Below are 24,391 nucleotides of genomic sequence, written 5' to 3'. Positions count from 1 at the left end.
AATTATGAGATTCATGCAATCTGATTTCAAGCATCACCTTCGATTCACATTCAATCCAAATTTCTCTGTTGGGGTCTGTACCTATGCAATTTGAAGTACCTCTTTGCTAATACTGGAGGCTCTCGTAAGCCCAGGTGCAGTTTATGACAACAGACACCAACAAATAGCAACCCAGCTTGAGTCCCTTTCCATAGGACCTCTTCTCATCCTGCACAGGTTCTTAGCCCTTCCTGCCACCACCAGCAGCCCTCCCGGGTGTCCCAGTGAGTCACTGAGGGCATGAGGCTGGTGGATTGTGCCAGCCCAGGGCCCTGGATCAGGTCACCCAAAGGGTCAGAAGAGCTTCAGTGCCAGCATGTAGAAGGGCTGGGAACATGCAGCCTGCAGAAGAGGGCAGGGCAGGATTACAGCAGCACCATTTAAATCAGTTTAAATTATGGTGGAGACACAAGCCACACCCACAGCTGTCCCACATACAAGTGACATGGAGAATTCAATAACCTGTCCAGGAGGAGCAGAAGAAAGCATTTAACTGTCTCATTAAAAATAAATAAATAAATCCGTTGTGCTTTTTTGAAGTCTGTAAGTCTTAAATTTGGACAAAAAGAAGCAGGGAAGAGAAAGTGTGAAAGTGAGAGTGCATGAGCAGGAAAAAAGTGAGTGCATGTGTGTGAGAGAATGAAAGACAAAGAAGATTTTAGAGTGGATGAGGCCCTAGTTAACATATTTACTTATAAAAAGAGCTTTCATATTTTACATTGAAAACCAAGTACTTATTAGCAAGAGATCATGACAGTAATAATTCAGAATTACAATATAAAAACATTAAAATGTCATATTTATTCAATATGAAAGCTTTTTTTTAGCTTTTTTTTTTTAAAAGCTCTTAATAATCTGTGAAGAATCAATTTCAACAGGACTGTTAGAATGTGCAGTTTCTACAGCTGATGTCTGTGACTAACCGATAAGCTAAGCTTAGAACCATGCTGCTTAGACCTTATAATGCATGAAACAGAATTCTCCTCTATTCTCCTTCACACACGTCAATTTAATTTTCAAAGCCAGTCATAAATGATGAACTAAAGCAGTGAATTTAAAGGAGCCTATATAACAGACTGGTCCTTCTCTCACACTGTGCTTTTCTCCCTGCTAACCTGATGAGAGAGGTGCTGCAACCATCTTCTTTTCACTCAAGATCCCTGAAGTACAGATCACTGTGTTCCCATCTCTTCTTCATCTGCTTCCATTCCAGATATCTTCAACTGTTCCTACAAGTGCAGCACATCTGCTCTACTTCGGCACTGTGCAAACAGCTCTCCTTCCTTCCCTCAGCTTTGGAGGAGAAGAAAAAGACAAAATGAGAATGCAATGCCCGAAAGTACCAACACTTTGGTATTGCAGCTATACCAAACAGCAGCAGCACCACAGCGCCCACACTAGACTAGACATACAGCTGCAAAACATCATCTATATTTAGAAGCCTACACAACAGTAGGAAAACCACGCCAACAGTTTCAAGCAGTGTAACCATATGAAAGGGAAAAGAGATCTTTGCCCATTAAACACCACACACAACTGTGCTGAAGAGAAAAAATTTATTGGTCCTTCAGATTTCCAATGATTGCTTGTATTAGATTCAGCAAATTCATTCAAATATTACATACAAAGGGTATCTTTCTGTCATTTGCAATGTTAGAGCTAGCTTAACATTCAGTGGAAATGTAAGGAATAAAAGCAACAAGATAATCTTCAAATTATTAGTAAAGTACATGATTTTTTTTTTCCTATTTCAGCAAAACACTTGCAAAGAACTGGGTTCTGTGCTCATACCCATCTTCCATGAAGATGACTCTTGCATATCACAGAAGGCACTTGAAATTCCTGGAGGTTGGGGCATCAGAAGGAGGAGGGATCAGCTATCACTTGGATAACAATATGCTCATTTTTAGTAAGTGCAATACTGGTATAAATTCGAAGAGCCAGAAAGCATTAGGATATAAAAACTTAGCTAGCCATGCTAACTAAAGGGCTGCAAAGCTGGAATACAAGGAATCTTTCGTGTCACTGTCACCATTACTCATCATTTCCACCACAGAGGAGCAGGAGTGCTTTCCTGTAGTCCCCAGACGTATCTTTCTGTTAATATAACAAACCAGTCACCATGAGTCACAGCCACAGAAATGTGAAGAAAAGCAACAGACAAGGACAACTCCAACAGATTATGCATTTGTCCCACCCACAGGAAATCTACTTGGATGACTCTCCACTCAGGAATGACGCAAGGAAATGCTCTGTCTCTTATGTTAGAGCTAAATTTACACAGACTTTCAGAAACACAAAAAAAAAAAAAAAGCTCTGAAAGCTTTACTAGAACTGAGCTACTCATTACATATTAGAATGCATTCTCCTGCAAGTCAGAAAGTCCAAAGGAGAAGCCCAAAGCAGCATCAACAACCTTTAAATGTGCAAAGTGCACCCAACATCACTTAGAAAGGTCCCAGCCCTGCTCCCTGTAAAAAATTGGAAGCTCTTGCTATGAATTCCACAGGACAGCTGTATGGGCCCGACTGACAGTGTCAAAAGCAACTCCACCCAGCCTAATTAAGAGAGCATAATGTCAAGAACGGTAACAGAAAATCATAAAAACCAGTGCTTGAAAATAAAACAAAATACCCAAAAAAAATTCATAGAAAAAAAAGCATTTTGGCTTCAACCTTGCAGCAACAGCTGGCTCTGGATTTCTTGCTGCTTCTTTCCCTTCCTGCTTCTTTCCATCCACTCAAAGGAGATTATGATTCAGACTAATTCCACAGTGAAATGCTTTACACTCTGAAATGGTGCAAAAGGTTCCACTCCGCAATCCAAGATTTAAACTTCAGTCTCACAATAATACAAACTCCCAACCCCAATATCATTTCTCCGGAGCCAGCACCCTCCCTGAAGCACTGAAAACCAGAAGGAACCCAGACAAGAAAAAGGAAACGAAGCTAAAAATGGTGTATGAGTAATTGCAATTTCAGAAAACCACATCTGCTCTCCACATAAACACTGGAAAGAAACATTTAGCTTTTCACAGGAAGTGCCCCCCACTTAAGTGACACACTGTGTACTTCACAAAACTGCAGACCAACCACCACTGCTCTCAGAGTGCACTGTGTTGTCCAGTTCTACTCACACCCACCCCTCCTATAAAAATAATGACATCTAAATCTCCTGTTTTCCCTGACAATAGAAAAGTAATTTTACCTGAATCATTTGATACAATGATTTTGCAAAATTCTTTCTGAATTCTTGTCTAATATCCCACAGATCAATTTCACTTCTTGAAACCATGACTCTGATCAGGGTATCGTCATCAGTGCCAGCCCCCTAAAAGAGAAAATTTTAAATAATATTAAAATGTGAGCTTGTTCTGGACAGATGCTGTAACAGAACAGCAAACCACCAGGGTGCAACATAAAAGCTCCAACTGCAACAACTGGTGTCTCCAAACACTCCTGCATTACATTTCTACTCCAAAGCAGAGGATAGCTGGGACAGTATCACAAGACACTCACGCTGCAATGTGGAGAGCAGAGGACCAACCGTGCAAGGTGCTCTAATTCTTGGACTTCTATAAAGTGCCGTATGGTTAAGCCTCTTATTTCATGTTTCATTTCACAGGCTTCAACTGTGAATGCCCATATAAATTTAAAATAATCCAGTTCCAAGATTACACAGTAGTATATATAGCTGGCCGCCACAATCAGAGTCACATGCAAATCACCCTTTCAACAGAGTCTGAGGCTGCAGAATCACAGTCCGTTCTGGAATCAGGTATATAAATCCTAACAATGACTAATACAAAGCATGTAACATTGTACAGCAAGACACAGGCAGAACAACTCATTTCACAAATCATCCAGCTGTTCATTACGAAGGCAAACTCCATAAACCTTTTCCAACCACACAAACATGCTCCACTCTTTCATTCAGCTTTATTGCTTTAAATATTTTAAGTTCCTGTGCTGGCAGGTCATGCCAGACTAACACCCTGACCCCTCCAGCTCAGACAAGTCAGACTCCACACAAGCTGAAGCAATACAAATTTTCATAGGCTGACCTGCTAATGCACCTCAAGGAAGGACTTGGCAGAGCCCCCACGATCATCTTCAGCCTAACGTCCAGGGTCACTCAATCCTTCGACTGGGCGAAATATTCTTGGATTACATCTAACAATGCCCTAAAGCTGCTCAAAAGTTATGCCGTGAGTCCAGTGGTTTCTGAGTAGGATTTGACATTAGAATCCAGTAAAAGCAAGGCTCTGCCCCACCTAATTACAAAAGCAAACTCTGCTAATTGTAGAAATCTGCCATGCCAAACTGATAAATTAAGAAGTACAAACTCTTCTGCCAAAGTAATAGGTGCTGAAGACCTTTCTTATCTGATGTGCTTAATTATTTTTCTTTATATTGAAAAAAAAAAACCAACTGGGGGATCTCACCAGCAGACGTTAATCAGGCCCCTCATAATAGAAGTGTACAAGAATCTAAAACCTACAGGAAAAGATTTTCTACTGCACTTTTAAAAAAATAAAAATTAATAAGTAGATAAATAAAAAGAAAGTAATCCTCTTTGTACAGCTCAGCATACTGGTATAATATTTTGTATTTACCACCTGAACCCTATTTTACATTGGTATCTACTATAAAAGCAGTAAAGCAGCTTTTAAAAATTAAGCTATCTTAATCTCTTTTCACTAATTCTCATGGTGACACCGCATCAACACAGCCATCTCGTGACAAACATACTTCAGTGCTCTTCAGCAAGGGGAAGGGAAGAATTCTTCAGGGAAGCTGATAACTTGCTCAAAAACAATGGACTACCTACCTCAGGCTTAATTAATATTAGCCCCTGTGAGTTAAAAGTACAGTTTTCCCCGCTTGCCTCTTCCCATCCAAGAGAAGGCAAAACCAACAGAAACAGCTGTGCTGCTGATGGGTTTCCCCTGCAGAATCTTTGGTAGCTGTTTAAACCTCTGCCCGGTTTCTGAGTTTCTTTTCCTTCACAAAATGGGATGGATGGTCATCAAACATGTTTCAAAGCTAACCACATGTTCAGTGTGTAAATACTCATCTCCAAAACAAAGAGCACTAAATTTGCACAATCTACAGTTCAGGTTCTGGGCATCATTACTTCCTCAGTACATCCACCCCCTAAAGACACCGTAGCCTTTATCTAGTTTGAAGTGCCCAGTGGAACTAGCCAGACATTTTCCAATGTAACAAGCTCAAGTCCAAAAACAGTTGATGAGACTGATGTTTCCTGTAGAAGATTTACAGTCTGACAAACTTAGGATGAACTCAAAGAAAAGGTTATGAATCATTTGTATCCTCTCACAGACCTGCATTCCCCAAACCTTTCACAGATGCTTAGTGATACAGTATACTATTGGCAGGTACAGTGGAAGATGAAATGAAGAACAAGCGAAAGGGAGAGGAATTGGAACTGGAGGAGATGGAAAGTGACGTATGGAAAACATGTGCATACCTTCATGGAATAATACAGAGTCTCAGCAAAATAGGCAGGCACGCTTCGGATGCATTTCACTGAAAAAAAGGCAAAGGATTAAAGAACTGATTGTTATTCAATACAGGACAATCTTTCACTGTCAAGACAAGATGTGTATTACTGGATCATTCTCTCCAGTGTGGACAATCAAGCATACAGCTGTAAGCTAGTCTGTTCCTCTGCTAAAACTCTTTGGGTTCTAGAAGTAAGAATGCACCATCTATTTCCAATAGGAAAGACACTTTGCTAGTCAAATTCTAATCCCAGTTACACATCTCCGACGACACTGTCCTAAATGAGACACTGGGAATACAAAGGCAGAGTTTTGTCTCACTTTCTGACAGAGGTGCACATGACTGAACAGAATACAGTTCACCACTACCTCCTGGCCCACTTCCCCCCTGCCCTCCCATTCCATTAAAGGAAGAATAAAGGCTTTTCTCTAAATAACAAAAAGAGATCCCAGGTGATTAACTTTAAAAAGTTTTCATGCCACTTCCTGTAACAACTGCAATTTAAGGAGGCCTGGGAGTAAATGAAGGCGGCCATTTCTATATCTATTAAGACTTAATTACCAACTGCCAAAAGCAGCTTCTCCAAATCACCAGAGGTTTCACGATCAATGGTCTCTTCAATTTGAAAGCCGGAAATAGTCATGTATTTGTCAAACACTGCAAAACAGAAAGTGGGTTTAGTCACCTGTATAGCCAGCACTTCTCCCAGTATCCTCCTCAGTACAGGTTAATGCCACCTGTCACTCATTATCCACAATTAAAATGCTATCATCCACTCATTCTTCCCTCTGGCCTGTTCTAAATACCTATTTCCTACCAGACTGCTACTATACAACACATTTCTGCACCTGGGGAGGAAAAACCCTGTGCTCCAGCACATGCTGGGGGTCAACCAGCTGGAAAGGAGCTGTGCAGAAAAGGAGCTGGGAGTCCTGGTGGGCCCAGGTTGCGCATGGGGCAGCAGTGCACCCTTGCGAAGAAGGGCAATGGTACCCTGGGCTACGTGAGGATGAGTGTTGCCAGCAGGTGGAGGGAGGTGATCCTTATCTATCTACTCAGCACTGGTGAGGCCACACCTGGAGTGCGGGGTCCACTTCTGAGCTCCCCAGTACAAGAGTAATGTGGAGCAACTGAAGTGAGTCCAGTGAAGGGCCACTAAGATGACTAAGGGACTGAAGGACCTCTCCTATAAGGAAAGGCTGAGAGAGCTCAAGGGGCTCAAGAAGGCGTCTCATCAATACATACAAATATGTGAAGGGAGGGTGTAGAAAAGATGGACCCAGGCTCTTTTCAGTGGTGCCTAGTGTCAGGGCAAGTGGCAATGGCCACAGGGGGCTCTGTCTGAACAGGAAAAACACTTTTTTCCTGTATGGGTGACACAGTACTGGCACAGGTTGCCCAGGGAAGTTGTAGTCCTTGGAGATGCACAAAAGCCATCTGGACATGGTCGTGGGCAGCCTGCTCTAGGTAGCCCTGCTCAAACAGGGTTGGACAAGATGACCTCCAGACGCCCCTTCCAACCTCAACCACTCTGTGACACATCCAATGAAAGTGTGCAGGGATAAGAGGAAAAGGGAAAGAAGAGAAGTTGTAGGAAGTAACAAGCATTTTTCCCATGGTGAAGCTATCATTTATCCTGAATTTAAGGTCTTGTCTACACTGGGTTACTACGTCAAACTCACTTCACACAAACTGGCCTACTGGCAATCTGTTCAGGTCTGTCTTCATGAACATCCATAAGACCCCAGTTTTCTATGAAATCTTACACTTCTGCCATGCTAAGTAAATGTTCAATGTATCAAACCAAACTTTAGGATTACTGTAACGTAAATAAAGGCAAAAAACTAAACAGTAAAATCCTTTGAAAATCCAAATGAATCCAAATATTCAAAAGGAAAACAAAAAGATCAGAGTACCAAAGCAAAACTTACTGATCATTACTCCCAACGGCCTAAACAGCTTGGTAAAATACACTTATGAACAGTTAAGATGCAGGGGAAAAATTAATGCCTCTTTATTAACAGCTAGTAAAGTATGCACCTATAAAAGGGTAGATCTTTTCAGGGCTGGATCTCCATCAGATTATGATGACTCGTGACAGACACTCAGCATCACTTCTATTGCCATAACCTCTTATCAAAAGGGAGAAAAAATAACAAAAATAAGCATCTAGAAAGAAACACGGCAGCTGTCCCACAGATCTATTGCAGGAGATCACCACTGCTAGGGGGGAACTGAATTACAGGAAACAAAATTAAATGTATTATTAGACAGAGGGAAGATTAATGATTTCTGGGCTTGACAAGTGCAGTACCAGAAACAACTTTTATACCATTTCTACCACCAGCTGGATAATATTGAGACTTCAGGCAAAAGTTTTCAAGCACACCGGAGCCATACACTACCTACCCTTCCTTAAATGGGAAACACTTCGGGTTCCCAAGATGGTGATGAACTTTTCTTCATCTGTTCCCCATTTCAGCTCCCCAGCTCTAAACAAAACCTGTTTTAAATTCAAGAGGTCAAAACAGCAGCATTTGTTATGTGTCCACACACCCTGTTGAAAAGCTCTATTTGTCTCACTCTAAGGAGCATGAAACTTACTAACAAGCTATAGCTGGACAGAAAAAAACAAAATAAAATTGGCAAGTACTGAACTGATCTTACATAGAAATAAAAGGTTAAATTCTGAAAACGACTGCGAAAGCATTTACAAGAGTAATACTGTTTAAGGCCCTCAAATTGACTAGGTGCATAGCTCCTTCCAAAAGCCTGAAGTTTTCTGAAAATATGGTAATACAAGGGATCAAATCTAGTCCAAACACTGCTTCTTCTACTTTCTTTCCCCCTGCCCTTCCCCTTTTTCAAATCAGACCAGCAAAACTTTATTAAATGGCGACTCATACCAATGGGAGAACCATGCTAACTTCACTCAGGAGGAAGTTTTCCAGAAAGGAAGGGAAGTTCTGTTTAGAAGCTCTGATTCGTGGGCTGCTAAATTCTTAGTTATATGAAAACCAGATCTTAATCATTTAAAGTACATTCATTGCTCTTCAGGCAAGTCTTTCTTCAATGGAGACAATGACTGGCCCATTAGTAGCGTTTAGGAAAGTAAAGCAGTTCTAGAAGTTGGAATAAGCAACAGGAGGGAGCGAAAGAGAAAGAAAAAAATAATTCAGGAAATAGAATTAGTTTTTTCCTGACACTCGGAAAGTTTTCTACAAATCACATGCTGAACACCAGGAGAAAGGTTTGTACATATCGTAGTATATAGTACTTTTTCTCCCTCCTCAGTGAGCAGAGGATAAGCAAACCGGTTACCGCTTATATTCAGGCAATCAAGTATTCATTTAAAAAATCCCCACAAACAAATCTGCTGCATAGCAACACTGTTAGCCATCTATCTGTCCATACTGCAAAACCCGAATGGGATGTTATAAATTTCTGTTTATGTTAGTCCCATAACCCTATTCAAAACACATTTGTGACTGCTGCATGCTCTTCTTAATATTAATGGTACAGAGTACAAAGGGTGGAGTAAAGAAAAAAGAGCTATTAAGGCATTGCATGGATCTTTAGTTCAAATAATACATGCTGTTCTTCAAATGAATACCAGCACTCTCCACTCAGCAGCGAATGTGAAGTCTCAGCACAGCACTTAGTAACACCAGAAATGCATTTCTTTAGAGATGTTGCAAACGGTATTTTATGTGAGCTCTAAGTTTTTACCTGCCTTGCTGCTGTGCAATACCCAAAAATGTACGTCAATTGCATAATGTTAAAAAGTGATATTCAAAAAATCTCTTCAAAAGGTCTCTTTCAGGCATTCTCAGAAAAGTCTTGCAAGTTCCCTGAATACTCATACTGTCTTGTAGTATGGAATGCCCATTCTCCAAGTGCTTTGAATTAGTGTTTAGTAATCAACAGACAAAAAAAATTAAAAATCACCACTGAGCAAAAAGGTTGCCTTCTAATGTATCAAATGCTTCCCAGAATATCACATTAGTCGAGAATGTTTTTGGCTTCCAAATCTGTCTCACATTTGCACAGTCACATACCTCAATTCTGACCACCTGTACCTGGCAACAGTAATTACAAAATTCTCTGAATCTGTTCCAGCTACGTTAGCTGTTGAACGTAAAGGTATCAATAAAGAGAAATGTGACAGAAAACCCCAATGTACAGAAACCACAGAAACCACTCAGAAAACCAGGACTTTTTCAGCATTTAGGTATGGTGCCTCCTAAATTTAGATGCTCATTTAAACTCAATTAAAGAGGCCAAAAGAAATCTACCTACCAAGGCCTGTGGTTCATGGGTGTCCTTAATTACATAAGCCCAACTAAAAGCAAGACTGCCACAATTTTATGGAACAATCTAGTTCATGATTGAAACATTCCCCTCATTTTCAAGCTCCAATTTCCACAGGGTTCATTTTAATAGCAGGAGAACAATGCTTTCTGAATTTACAGAACAAAGGATAGGCCTGTGCCAGGAAAATTCATTTTGCCAGTCTGCTATAAGGAGAATGTTTTATTGATCTGGCATTCTGCTTTTCCTCCTTGTCACCTTGAACAATCCATGTATTTTCTTTCATCTCAATTGACAATTTATCAGAGGAAACTGCCTAGCCCAGAGTTATCTGAAATAACCAAGAAGAAACATGCATTAAACATGTTATGTAATCAATTCGCTAAAATATTGACCATCTCTACAACTAAGAAAGACAATAGTATCCAGCAAGAGACTGCATCAAGGATACCAATTAACTGCTGGTATTCCCCTTCCTGTCTAGAGCAAAAGTTTAGTTATCAGTGACAACATCACCACCAATACTTACAAAGGGCAATATGTGAGGTCCCAGAAATTATTTAGAGGCAATTCTTACACTGTCATCTGGTTACAGGAAACCAGAACATTTCATATATTTTCTCTTTTTAGTATTTCACCCTCTATGGAAGCATCCCTCACTGAATACCATTAACATTTCACTATGATACATATATGACCCATGATATGTAAGGACTGAATTCAGAGAGAAGTTCAAGTCAGATATTAAGGAACAAACCATTAACACCACTGAGTTTTCCAGAAGCGGGTGTCTCAGCACACCACAAAGCCTCAGCAATCATCACTCTCTCCTTCAGTGATCTAATCGCTGTTCCATTCAGGCACCTTGCTAAGTAATAAACAAAGAAAGACATGCTTTACACTGAAACCTGAAAGTGCCCAAAATCTTGATCCTAACGTTTCATGTTTTGACACTTCTTTTTTCCAGAATGTATAAAAGAAGAAACACAGAGAACCTTAAAAATTTCTCTCACACATTTGAATTCTAGCTGTATACTCTCTTTGCAAGATAACTTGTGGAAACACCCCAAAACTCAAATCATTCACCCACCTGTGCATCCTGCTCAACAAGACCCTCATCAACTCTGCCATCAGGATCTCTGTTTGCCTAAAGAGAATTTTTAAAAGTTGTTAAACTGAAGAATCAAAAGTTGAATCAAAAAACAACTTACCTGTTATATTGAGCCTATAGAGTTACTGCAAGAAGTCAAGCCCTAATGCATCTTCTCCAAAATAACCTTATTTTTCCCTTCTGCTTGCACATGTCTTTATTAAATACATGTTCTTTCCTATTGCCTTCAAAACCCCACACAGCAGGCATTTGCTATACCCCTGAGCATCACAGTTGTTCTTCAATTCAGTGCTGTGGAAATGACCCATTAGCAGCTCAAGACTGATCCTGCAAGTCAGGGGAAGTGATTCCATTTCAGCATCAATCCTGTCTATCACCAGGTCTATCTAGAATCCTAGCTCAGAAAGCAGAAAGCGACAAGTGTACATCAGACAGGAAAACAGATGTGAAAAATCATACACACATGCCTGCACACAGAGACACTGACCTGCAACAGGACCACCAGCAGTCTCTGAAAATAGCCTGATGTTTCTCCTGTGATCTTATCCTCCAAGTTGGCCTCATATTCTGCAAAAGAGCAATACCCATTCACCACCTTACAGACTTCCTCACTATTTTGAGGAGAAAGCAATGAAAAGCCAAAAGTTAATTTGACTCACGGCTTGTAGAATCATTTATCAGACACAGCTTTAACAACTAGGACATACTGTGCTTTCACTTACAACCTAAAATTATTGTAAGAGAGGTGAAAAGGTAGCATCTCACACCTAGTATCAGGAGCAGATCACTCAAAATTTTTTTAAAATACAAAGTGATATGCATAGATTCAGCTCTTCAAAGAACTAAAGAGCATACAGATCAGGAGTTATGCTAAAATATAACAGTCTCACAACTGTACAACAATTGCAAGCCCAGAAAACTCTAGGACTAATAAATTTTGCCCTTGGAGACTCAAGTTTTGTCTCAAACTTTATTGAGACTTGAGAATTTCTGGTATGGCAGGAATCTGCTCAGAGGTAAAGGAAATGTGTTGAATTAAACACTGCCTTAAAAAAAACAACCCCACAATCGCAGAGCAAAAGCACATACTCCCTATGGACAGCCAAAAAGCTGCACCTGCTTTAGCACAAATGCATCTGAACAGAATGCTAAACAAAAGGCAAAAAATTACTTCTCATTTTCTGTGATACCAGTTTTCTAGTTTTCCATTACTAAAAAACCCCTTTCAGTTAAAGGGATGAAAATGACCGGTGAAGGGAAGAAATGCATTTGAAAGAATTCTAACTATAAAACACAAAACACCTTAACCTGCAGTCATAGCCCCGAAACAAAAAATATCTTAGTTGATAATCCAAACTGTAGTTTTTCTTTCACTATGAAGTTTTGCAACACAGCAGAACAAAATCGCACTTATGGACACACCCATCAGTTCACATAGACCTTATCTGAACAATGAGCTATAATCATGTAAGAGAACTGGATGTAGACCCTAGAATTTTATTTTATACTGAACTTTACCTTGCAGATAAACCTGTTTAATACTCTGCACTTCCGCAGGTGTTCTGGAGGCAAGAATTTCAGTCAACACTTTCTCATTGGTTCCTGCTCCCTGCAGGGGTGCAAGTATAAATCAGTTGATGGACTAACAAAAAGAAAACAAAAGAGTTCCCTTTGACAATCAAAAACAAGCATCAGCTTATCACTTGGACCAAATAAAGAGAAATTTTCTTCTTCTTTCTGGTATGTTGAGGGGTGGGTGGGTAGGGTGCGCATTTGAAAGCATGTCTTCCAACTCTAAGTTAATTGCTTTCAAAACTAACACAACATTTAATGAAGGCTCACTGCTGCGGGATCAGATGAGCCTTTCCATGTTCAAGCACACCCAGATATGCCTCAGTTCTTCACTCTTACAGTCATCGACATCAGGGTAAGTGAATGACTAGAGTAACAGTTTCCATTTTAGCTCTAGTTCATATACTGTCTTTCATCAACTAGTGCACAAATAAACACAGAGCCACCCACCAATGATCTTTACCCTTCTATGAACTGTGCTGTGTTAAACCCACCCTTTCTTCCACTGCAAACAAACACATTTTACAACAGAATTGCTAACCCGGATAATTTAAGATGCTACACTCCAATTACAGCAGGCACAACAGGCACTCTTTGCTTTTACAAGGATAAAATTTACAAAAGCCAAGTCAGTATCTTGTTGCCACAAGTCTGAGTCTACTTTGCCTGTAAAAATAAGCCATTGCTCTTTACACTTCCCAAGAAGTCATTTCACAAAAGGAACACTGTAATACTGCACATTTTTTGCTTCAGCATGTTACTTACAACCCTTCCTGCAAGGAAAATCCCAATACCACCTGCATACAAAGATATCCAGTTGCATACAAGGATATTCAAAATACGAGTCTGCCAGGTTACATGTAATTGTTTTTAAAATACAGGTTGTTTCAAGAACATGTTTACTGCATAAGTGAGGCAGGCTCAGTTATATTAGTTCTAATCTAGAGCAGCAGCAGTGAAAATTTATAGGACAATCTTCAGCACAGACTTAATGCTCTTAGCTGAGTTGTTATCTTGAACAGAAGACTCTGTTATCGCATCTTCTTAACTGGTGATACACACCTTAACTGAACTGCAGCCAGTATTGACAACTTTTCCTGTGCAGACACATTCTCTGAAATCCTGTGAGCTTGTGTTTAACATCATTCTTTGTAAGTCACAAGAACAAAACCACTCTTGTTTCACTATCTCTATTTTCCCTCCTACACCCATCTGTTCTGTCATTTCCCTGTCAGTCTTTGACTCCTGAGTCAACAAGAGGAGTTTGGGAATACATTTTTTTCCTTTTAGTCAACAAGGCCTTTATCAATTTCTTTGTCAAGTGCCATGTCCCCTTCCTCCACTGCATATAAAGAGATTACAGAAAATTTCCAGGATTAAAGTTTCTGTTGTCAGAGATACTATTTGCTGGGTCATGGGTTCACAAGCACTAGCTTGCACAGTTACCTACATATTAACCAGTTGGTCATCAAGGACCTTGGCAGTTTACGTGTAAGTGTCGCCCAGCCAAGCACTACCTGACACTAGTCAAGTTCAATGTCCTCTACTTTAATCAACAGGTTCTGTCAATAATCCAGGGACATGTAAGTCCAGAATTTCCACACACTGATGATATCAGACAAGTGTGACAGAGGGGCAGGGGAAAAAAAAGGACTAATGGAAGAAAACACACTAAAATATCTACACATACAGACTAAATTTTTTACCTGGCCTTCCCAGAAAGGCACTGGATGCATTCAGCTAAAGAGAAATGTTATAAAGGTAACGCTGCAGGGCTATCAACTCTTCCTTCTGCATTATTGCAGAATTTCCCTTGTGATACTGTATTATACAACAACTTTAATGAAATGCTTTGAACTAATTTGCAGCCTAGGCATAGAGCTATATAGCTATTAAACCTAGGCTGCTCACAGCACAAAAATCTAGTGTCTGCTGGACTGCAGCAGCAAAACTAATGTAAAAACAACATGTACATTTACCCGTATTTAAATCAGAAGGAGTAAGTCATATGCTATATAGATTTTAATCTGCATCTACAGTAACACTGTTCTCTTAAGATTACATAGTTTCTAATAAAAATAATTTCAAATAAAACATTATACAGACTACATTTCTAAACTACCTGTAACGAGTTATCAGGATGAATAAGAAACCAGGCAAAACCATGGTATTAGCAATAATAGCTGGTGTTCGCATAACATTCCTAATTTTTTTTAAAAAGGCTACTTCTATTAGCATTCCTCTTACCAGCCAGGAGATCATTCCTAAAAAACAAGAAAGCAACAAACATTTCATATAATGTATTTATTTCCTTCCCTCACTCCTCTTACCTTGATGGCATGCTTCAGTGCATGAGCATCAAAAATATATGTTGGTCTCATCAAAGATACCATCAATGTTTCAAATTTGCCGGTAAGTTCTGATTTCAGGTCATCTACAAGATCCTAATGCAGAATAAACAGTGCTGTAATCAACAAAGACTACCCATTTTAAACGGATGCATGTGCATCTGCAAGTTAGAAGACTCTGAAGACAGCAAGGGGTGCAAGGGCTCTTTTTAATAGGTACCTGAACTGAAACAAATGTAGCCAAATCAGGCACAAGGATACATGGGCATTTGGAGAACCAGAAACATACTGATTTTTTTTTCCAATACAGAAATTCTTCAAACCCTAGTTGTTCACTGAACTTGTTATTTGAAACAAAGGTTACCCAGCCAGAACATTAAAGGATCCAACAATGCTGGAGGAAAGAAACAAGCTGCCTCTGCTTTGAACTCACTCATGGCTTTATCTACCAATATATCTGGTTTTGTTCTCTCATGCTGTATTAGGCTGCTTTATTTCTGTCACATTTTCTAGCTTTAGAAAATTCTTTCCCTGCTATCACCTTACTTTGCAGACCTTGCATCAAAATAGTTGATAACTCCTCCCATACTGAGAATGAGATCAGTATTAGAAATATATTAACAGGAAACTATAGGAGCTTTTGCACAAAACCCCACCTCAGACATACTGGACCAAAAGAGGGGAAAAGGAAGTAACTTCCTTGTGCTGACCTAAAGGGAATATTCTAACTTAGTCAGCAACTAAGGATATGGCAGGATGGGGGAGAAGGGGAGACAGAAGGAAAATGAGATTTTCTTCAAAGGACCCGTTTACAGGGAACATGATGCATATGCCTCGCAGTTTTAAGTAATCATTACAAGCCACACTCAGCTCATTTCCAAAGGTATTTTTCTTCTCACCCTGCCAAATAAGGTTTTAAAAGCAGATGCAATTTCTTGACGCTGAGCATTGTTTCTGCTGGTAAGGATCTTCAGAACAGTTTCTTCATCAGTCCCTGAAGTTAAAAAGAACAAAGAGTTACAAACACACTCTAAAAAACCAAATAGCAGTGGCACAAACCCAAAAGGCAGCAAAAGATGCTTTGAAAATAACAGTCTACTGACAAACAGCAGAAGCATTTAAATAACAAATGTCACCATACCCCAAGCTGAGCCACCAGGTTTGGTGTTCTGCTGTTGCAAAAATATGACTGGAGGACATACATGTTTGTTCTCCATCAGCGCTCTGTTCCAGGCACTGCTCCCAGCTTCCCAAGCATCAGCTGGAACATTTAGTCGGAGTCTGTATTCTACATAGGAGTCTTGCCTTTGGGATCACTAAGGCATTTGCTCTAGACTAAACAATCCACTGACTCGCAGCAAAACTCAATCCAGTAATGCAAAACACCCCAGAGCACAGAAGTGCTGAGCTACTACCCATTTTATATACAACAGTCTGCAAGGTAGCCCTCACAGCACAGCGTCTTACTAGCCCTAGTGAATTTGCCAATAGGCCGAGGTGTATCACATTCATGCTTCCCCCTGCAGGCAGCTTCAAAGCAAGTAGCACATTAGGATTTGTTCTCACAGGGAAGTTTTGGGGCAGAAAGCTACAGTGTGAGTTTACAGACCACTTGTTAAGTCTACATTCATGCTGTGTGCTTGTATTCTTTGTTCACACTGTCACATGCTTCTGCACTTCCAGACTGAGGGGACTGTTGCACATCTTCCAAGCACAGAGCTTCTACTACACCATCATAATTCTCCATAGCTGTTGCCTGTAAATCCAGTCTAGCTTGCTGTGCAATAAAACTCTGTGCAGAGAACCCTGTGGAGTATCAATTCTTAATGGGGAATGGGCAAACCACGTTCTTTTTTTCCTTATGCTAACTTAAACATCTTTGAGAGAAGCGCAGTCAAAACTAGGGCATGCCCAGACCCGAGCAGTCCTGGGGTTGTCATTCCATGGCATGTAGACACATGCCCGACCCTCATGTGCTAATATAAAAAAAAAGCTCTGAAAGGATATTTTCAAAGGAGTGAGAGCCCTTCCCTTTTCATAAAATATATTACTCTTACCCATTCCTTTCATGGCCTTACGAAGAGCTTCTGCATCAGCTCTGGCATCAAAAGGAGAGAAGGCTGTCACGGTGCCTCTCGTGTACTAGAGGGGGGAAAAAGGGGTGGGGGGAAAGGGAAGGAGCCATGAAATAGAAGATAGCATCTTCCGTTCTCCATACATGAGCTCAGACTAATTTTGAATCCACAATCCAAAAGATGATCACATTTTTTTTGCCATTGCCTGACTAAATAGCAGTCTGTGGGTATTTAAACACAGCTCATTCAAAAGGTACTACTATGGTTTTACTCAGCAGTACACCAGCTAAGTTCAGGTATATTCACATAATGGTGGTTTGCAGGATTGGTATTTCCAACACTGGAGCCTGAACGCTAGAAAAGGACTAAGAAATTACCACTTGTAAAAGTAATTTGGAAAACTAATTACACAAATCACATATGCTAGAAAAGCTGCACAAAGATCCAAGACTTTTGGAAATGACAACTTCCTCTCCTCAAGAAAAAACCGCTGGAGCTCTCAACCTGTATTCACATTGATTTTCTCCATCACGTTATAAAGGAGACCTACTGAACTCTGCAATGGCTTTCAATTTTTCATCGTGTTTCTTTTGACATAAGCAACTTTTTACTCGAGTAATTCAGCTACTTTCTCACAGTAGTTCACAGCTAAAAATAAAAACAGTTCAAACATAAGGATAAATATCAGCCCATCCAAACACAAAAATAATTCCACTAGGTTTCCACGGAACATGGCTCTTCAGGGACTTTCTCTTTGGGCCTAACACAAAAGGATATTCATCACCCTTATGGAAAAATCTTGCCTTTATTTAAATATGACTGTTCAAGAACCTGTAACTGGATAGCACAGGAGTTAAGTTAGAAACTATAAAAGTTGAGCAATGGCCAAAAGGGGAAACAGCTGGGTTTTGTGAATAGGGAGGTTTTTCTAACAGCTGAAGAAGGGAAGTTTCTCAAAAGCATTGCGGTACAAAAGCAGTAATTGGTACAGGCAGGGCATTTTTCCACTCTCCAGAAAGAGCATGAGAGGACACCTACTGAGACTGGCACCAGATTACTTCACAGACAGCACAGCCATCTGGCCTCTGTGATACAGCCTCTCCCTCAAGTTAGCAATTTCAGCCACACAGTGCTTTGGTTTCAAGTCAACGTACTCATCCAAAAAGAGAGAAAAGAGCAGGTGAGCACTAACCAGAAACTGCCGCGAAGCACTGCTGCCTCTCAGGCCACCTGCATGTTACTGCCATCAGAGACTCTCTACCCCTCCCCATGACAGAAACAGTAATGATTAGGCTTACCTCCACGGTATTTCAGCAAACCAGAACACAAAGTATCACGGTGTTTAATAGCAACAACAAACTTCTTTCTGGTAGATGCTTTCCAGTATCCAGCGTACTTCAGACACATGGCAATTCCCCTGAAGCATTCTGCTTTTCTCATTACAAGAAAGTTTCCAGGCAGTATTTCAAATTTAGGCACAGCAACATGTACTTATTGCCATTTTCCCAGCTAATTCTAAAGGCTATCATGAAAAAATCTCAAGGATTTGGGACTCAGTTTTAAAAACTGGATTTAACTTGGTTAAACAGTTCAGTTAAAGACTGAAAAGCCTTTGTACTCCTCCTCCCTTATTACCATGCCCATCAGCATGGGGTAATTTAAAAGTGTGTTTCCTGCTGTTTTGTATCATATCATCTTAACATAACTAATATTATAGAACTACCACAATTCTCCTTTGTAAATACCAATGGTCAACAGGTCTCAAGAGGAAATAGTGATTGATCTTTAAGTTAAAAGTTTTCCTTTGCTTATCTTATTATAAGCAAGTGGAATTCCCCTTCACAATTCCTAAGTCTTGTGACAACGGGCCAACATTCCTCTGTGGCTGTTTTAGACAACATGTGTGAAGACTAAATGCTAGATTAAATCTATCTCTGCATCATCCTTCTCATTTTTGTTAAGTAAGAAGAATCCTTCCATAACTCTCTTTTCCAAAGCACAGTGTGGAAAGCCTTCATACATACTAAGGTCCACATACAGTTCCTGAAAATCCTCCAGTGCAGCTGTAGTCTGAGTTTTCTTGATGTGAGCACCATTTGCATTCCAGGCATTCCCTTCTGATTGCACAGTATTTACTGGATTTTGGCTACTGACCTGCCACAATCACCCTCAATCAGTACCTGAGCTGCACCTAGCTGCAAACCAGAAGTATTGCTGTGGTTCTGCCATCCAGCATAACAAAAATCCACGTTACCTGCAGCTATAACTGCAGAATCTCCAGCTACATCTGCTGCCCTTGATACTATACACTGGTGCAAATAGAGCACAACCACAGCAGGAACAAGCTTTGTATAAGACAAGCTCGGATACAGCTTTGTGGGCCCAAGTCCAACCTACAGTCTAACTGCCTGAAGAAGCCACGTATGGGTAGATGTGACATTGACAATAGTCGGTCCATTACTGGGAAAGCGTCAAGGCATTCCTAACTTTCACATCAGAAACCTACTCACCTAGCTTTTGAGAGCGCTGCAGCAGGGCCCAGCAGTCAGGCTCTGGCAGGAAATACTCAGACTCGCCATGTTTAACAACCACAAATCCATCTAAGACACCTCACTGTCCAGAAGGACCCTTATTAACTATTCCAGTCTCAATTTCTCATTTACAAAATCAATGGACAATGGCAGAAAGCTCTGCAGTGGCAACAAACTAGACCCCAGAGGGAAGAGCTGTCTCCTCCCTCCTTCCCAAACATGGCACTTTTTGGCCAAAGAGGGGGCAAGCATCTATTCTAAACTACCATCACTGCTTCAACCACTGAGGTCAACTTCCTGTCATGGAGAATCTGCAACAGGAGCTACAAACCAGACATTTCTAACAAAATAAAACATCCACACAGTCTCTGACAAAAGCCAGACACTCACTTACCAGACAACTCAGCTACAGTTTCAACATTAAGTAGTTTAAACTTTATCAAAATGAACTGGTCCTTGCAGGTGGATCACAACATCACAACTAAAGCCACCCTGACCTAATATGAGAAATGGTGAACTGAAAAACAACTATTTAAAGCTTATTTACAAACTTTGTAACTTTTTATAGAGGTAAATAAATTATCTTACTTTTAGTATCTCTAAGAATGTTCCTTGCCATTTATGCAAACAGATACACAATACCACTACAGCCTCATAGGTTTTTGTTTTGATCAGTAAACGTCCCACCCAGTAGAACCCAAAGCACATCAATGGCAAGAACTTGAATAGGCTTTGATACAAATCCTTTTGTAATCTGGAGTGATCCCTTTCTAAATCGCAACACCCAACACTGGGCAGTAAAATACAAAGAGAAGCACAACATGCAAGACCTCAACAGAAAGAATACCTCAAGACTGTAATATCCAAAACCTACCCACCTTCTTTCCTTTCTCCATTCCCCAATACACTGCCTGTTGTTAAGCAATCGTGTACTGCAAGCACAATTTGTGATCATACACTAGAAATAAACACCAGCTCCCATTTTCTCCAGACACCTACCAATGAGACTAACGAAGCCCCCAGATACACAATATTAGCGTGAAGAGGAAAGGCAGCGGGAAAAAAAAAAAAAAAAAAAAAAAGAAAATAAGAAGAAAAAAAAAGACTTCAAAGCAAGAGATGATCTTGCTTTAGAATTTATACCCCTCCAAATGAGGAAATACACATTGTCTGTTTTTGTTTATTCTGCTCTAGTAAATGTTTTCAGGAGAATATGATAGTCTCATCAGGTAAGACGTTTCTAACCAGCACCTCAGAGCTACATAAACTTCTCCCAAGAGACAACTTGGCTTCACAATTTGAAGTCATGTGGCCACATATCCTGGCAACAGCATTATCTCTAAGATCAACAATAGCCACTTAACGAGGTTCCTTTTAGGTTCCCCCCCCCTTCCCGAAAAGAACACAAAAGATTTCCCACCCACAAGATCCCATGTTTAGCCATTGTTAATACAAAGCATTATCAGCAAACTAAAGACCATACTTGAACCTTGAACCGATTCAGACTTCCCAGCTTCCCTGGTCCATACACACTCACTGCAAGTTCTCACCCATCAGATTTCCCACAGGTGATGAGCTACTCCCTTTCAGTAGCATCTCATCAATTTGCCACTGGAAAGCCCAGTGTCCAGTGTAGAGAAGGTAGTATGTGAATTTATTTTTTATTTATATTTAAAGCAACTGTCTGTTCACAAGATGGCACAGGAAAACTGTGGAGCGGTAAGAATGGAAATGGAGAATGTTTCCCAACACACAGGGTTGAGGAACAGAGAAGGTATGCTATTTTCAGAAGACAGAAGAGAGCCCAGAAGGTCACATGCTGGAATAAATCAAAGACAGCCTTAAGATTTCCTACAGAAGAACAGCCATCTTGCAGATAAAGCACAACACAGTGTTCACTGGTAAACTGAAAGCCTTTACAAATGGCTATTGAAGACTACACAGAGGTCCCAGTTTAAACTGTGCTTTAAAACTAACATCATGCAAGGTAGATGTAAACATTTCATTACATTCGTACCAATATTTCAAGGGCAGTAGGATGCAAATTACATTGTGGATGGATGAACATAGACGCAGAGCTGACACAAATGCACAACTATAATGATGCCTCTCTAAGTCTGGTAATGCTTCAGATGTCCACTTCAATGAAAGTGGTAAACCCTGGTCAGCAGATTATATTCACATCTGGCCCACTAAATCTGAACTCCTGACAAAAAACTGAATTACACAACATCTGTGTTGAACTCTGAGTCAGTACACCACAGAAATACCAAAGATTGGGGGGGGGGGGGGGGGGGGGGGAGAGAGAGAGAAGGGCAAACAGCAGCAATGTAGGAACTAATGCAGGGACATTTGCGAAAACACTCAAAGAACCTGTCCTCACAACTAAGCACAAGAAAGCCCAAGAGCTGCTTAGGACCCGATTCTGAAAAGTGTTCATACTTTGGAATGCGACACAGAACCCTCTGAAGCGCTACTGTAGCTTGTGATAACAATTTCTGTGCTCCAAGTCACACATGCACATTGGCAGAACAGGAACTCCCGATATGGCACACAAGCAGCCACACCTTCACCAGCAGCAAGCAACCCTTTCCAGGCAGTTTACAAATGGATACACAAAATATTCCTAACCTCACATTCAGGGAAAAATTTGGGAGTAGCAGACCAAACCAGATCAGTCCACAGCATGCAAGCAGCAAATATTCTCGTTGGTTTCTTTCCAGATTTCCAAATTAGCAAACACGGGGTAGCATTTCCAAGGCAGCCTAGGTGTTCACTGAGCAGGAAAAGATCATGCCATGTGCATCTACGCAGTAACAAAGACCACTACACATACAGATGTCTGAGAAAAGGCAGCTTGTTAGGACAGCAACGCTTCTCCAAAGAAAGCAGATAAACACGGGCATGGAGAGACCAGCCTGCACCGTGCATTTTAACATGCAGTAGTTTTCCCACAAAATGAATGAACCTTTTTGTCCTGGACATGGAACACACAAAAATCCTCAGGTCTTGGGGGGGGGGGGGGGGGGGGGGGAATAAAAAAAAATCTTCCCATAACTGAACAAGAACAAATACTTCAATGACCAAGACTCCAACGATAGCTTACCTTCTTCAAAGGATTTATTCTTCAGTTATGCACCTACACTTAGACTTCAGTAGACTGTGCTATGCAGCCTTTGTGAACTTGGAACCTTTGGCTGTACATATAACTAGCTATTGTCAATTGACACTCAACATTTCGTGACTGACAGACATTTTCATTTCTTATCATTACTTCATGGTGCTTTTTGATTTTCATAAAGTGAACTACAGCCTACAAAGCTTTAACACTCCCAATCTTTCATGGCTGCATAATCGCACAGGCAAAGAGTACTACCGAAGTGGAAAGCAGCCCTCTGAACGTGGAGGACAAGGCCTACCTAGTACAAGACCTCCTCGTTCCAGTGACTGCCACCTACCACCATCCACAGTTACAGTTAGTAACCCTGCCCAACCTCAGGCAATAGAAAATTCTACTACATTACGACAAGAGTAACTCATTTGCACTAGCGAAGAATGAAATACTCCCTTTACAAAGATCAAGAATTAAAGTTTGTGTCTCTGAGGAAAACAGAATTGCAAATTTCCATGCTTTTATTAAGAAGTTACCCACAAGCCTATAAGCAATGCTATATATACTGTAATAAAAGGCTGTCCAAGTAGATCTGTCTTGTTAGATGCCCTGCACTAGCATGGGTAGGGACCCCTGTTCTCCTAAGATGCATCCTGCAAACCAGGCCTGATACTTAAAGAAAGAAAAATCCCCTTTGCCCCTCAAAAAAACCCAAAACAACAAAAAAACCAAAAAAAACCCACACACCACAAAAAAACCACCAAAACTTCAAGGATTTAGTGGAATAATATTTTTTTTTTTTATGCAGTACACTTTCTTCCTTTTAAAACTAAATCCAGACAGAATATGAGTAAATATTTACAGGAGTGTTAAAACACCACTAACCATTCCACTCATCAAGTTAAAATGAGACTACTACAACATTAGTGTGCAATTACCCCGACTTTTGTGAAGGTACTCATACAACTTGATGGCTTTCACTTCCTACAGCAGTACAAAACCCATAAATATGCCATTAAACTCTCATTTTACTTTTCAGAGCACAGGCATTTGATGCAACTATAGAAACAATCACCAGAGTCCACCCCGTTTTCCAAGCCTTCATCCAGGCTCAAACCACAGCGACTCAAGGGCTGCAAAGCAAAAAAAAAAAAAAAAAAAAAAAAAAAAGACCAAAGTACTGCACAATAGCTGCAGGGTTTCCAGAAAAATTCAAGTTAGACACAGATCAGCCCACGGGGCAGAGCCACAGCAGTGGGGTTTTTTTTACTCCTTCCACCTCCAGTGGAAGGAGCCTCCACCCAGGCACAATATAAACACAAGAGACCGAAAACTTGGCCAAATTAGTGGAAACTAGTAGCAGAAAGAGAGAAAAAAAAAAAAAAAAAAAGTTGTGCCTGACATGCGCCTCACATGATGAGCTACCCTGTCCCCTCCGCCCCTGCTCAGCGGGCTGCTTTAAGGGAGACCGAAAACAAATCTGGGGACAGACGGGACGAGGGTGTCCCGGGCCGGGCCGCGCTCACCTTCGCCATCCCTGGGGTCCGCCGGGCCGGGGCCGAGTCCGAGTCTGAATCCGAACCTGCAATGAGAGATACGCCAGTGAGCGCCCGCCCGGCCCCCCCCCCCCTCACTCCCCCGCCGCGGGCCAGCGCCTTACCGCCTGCCGCTCCGCCGCGCCCGGGGCTGCCCGCAGCACTGAGCAGGGCGGGAGCTGCGCCGCTCGCCTCACCAGGGGCCGTGCCGGGCCAGCCCCACCCCGCTCTG

General features: G+C 40.9%; 1 protein-coding gene across 1 annotated transcript; it reads right to left on the bottom strand.

Annotated features, from left to right (window-relative positions):
- Positions 1-1,581: 1,581 nt before the first annotated feature.
- On the bottom strand, positions 1,582-24,391 carry ANXA5 (annexin A5). The gene is made up of 13 exons (XM_055794108.1): positions 24,285-24,391; positions 24,151-24,206; positions 16,964-17,048; positions 15,806-15,900; positions 14,889-15,002; positions 12,505-12,595; positions 11,474-11,553; positions 10,966-11,022; positions 7,974-8,067; positions 6,126-6,221; positions 5,530-5,588; positions 3,247-3,369; positions 1,582-2,136 (listed from the first exon to the last, which is right to left on the bottom strand). The coding sequence occupies exons 2-13, from the start codon at positions 24,157-24,159 to the stop codon at positions 2,074-2,076; spliced, it is 966 nt and encodes a 321-aa protein (XP_055650083.1). The 5' UTR covers positions 24,160-24,206; positions 24,285-24,391; the 3' UTR covers positions 1,582-2,073.

This window comes from Falco peregrinus, chromosome 2, assembly GCF_023634155.1.
Source record: "Falco peregrinus isolate bFalPer1 chromosome 2, bFalPer1.pri, whole genome shotgun sequence".
Taxonomy (NCBI): domain Eukaryota; kingdom Metazoa; phylum Chordata; class Aves; order Falconiformes; family Falconidae; genus Falco; species Falco peregrinus.
Note: the sequence above shows the minus strand (reverse complement) of the source record. Positions and strands in the feature narration are given on the sequence as shown.

What these genes read in the sequence shown, in the direction of transcription:
- ANXA5 (XM_055794108.1), bottom strand. An exon ending in TTAAAACCTTATTTGGCAGG is followed by an intron (nt 15,003 to 15,805) that starts GTGAGAAGAAAA and finishes ATTCTGCATTAG; the next exon opens with GATCTTGTAGATGACCTGAA. An exon ending in TGTTTCCCATTTAAGGAAGG is followed by an intron (nt 6,222 to 7,973) that starts GTAGGTAGTGTA and finishes TCTGTTTTGCAG; the next exon opens with TGTTTGACAAATACATGACT.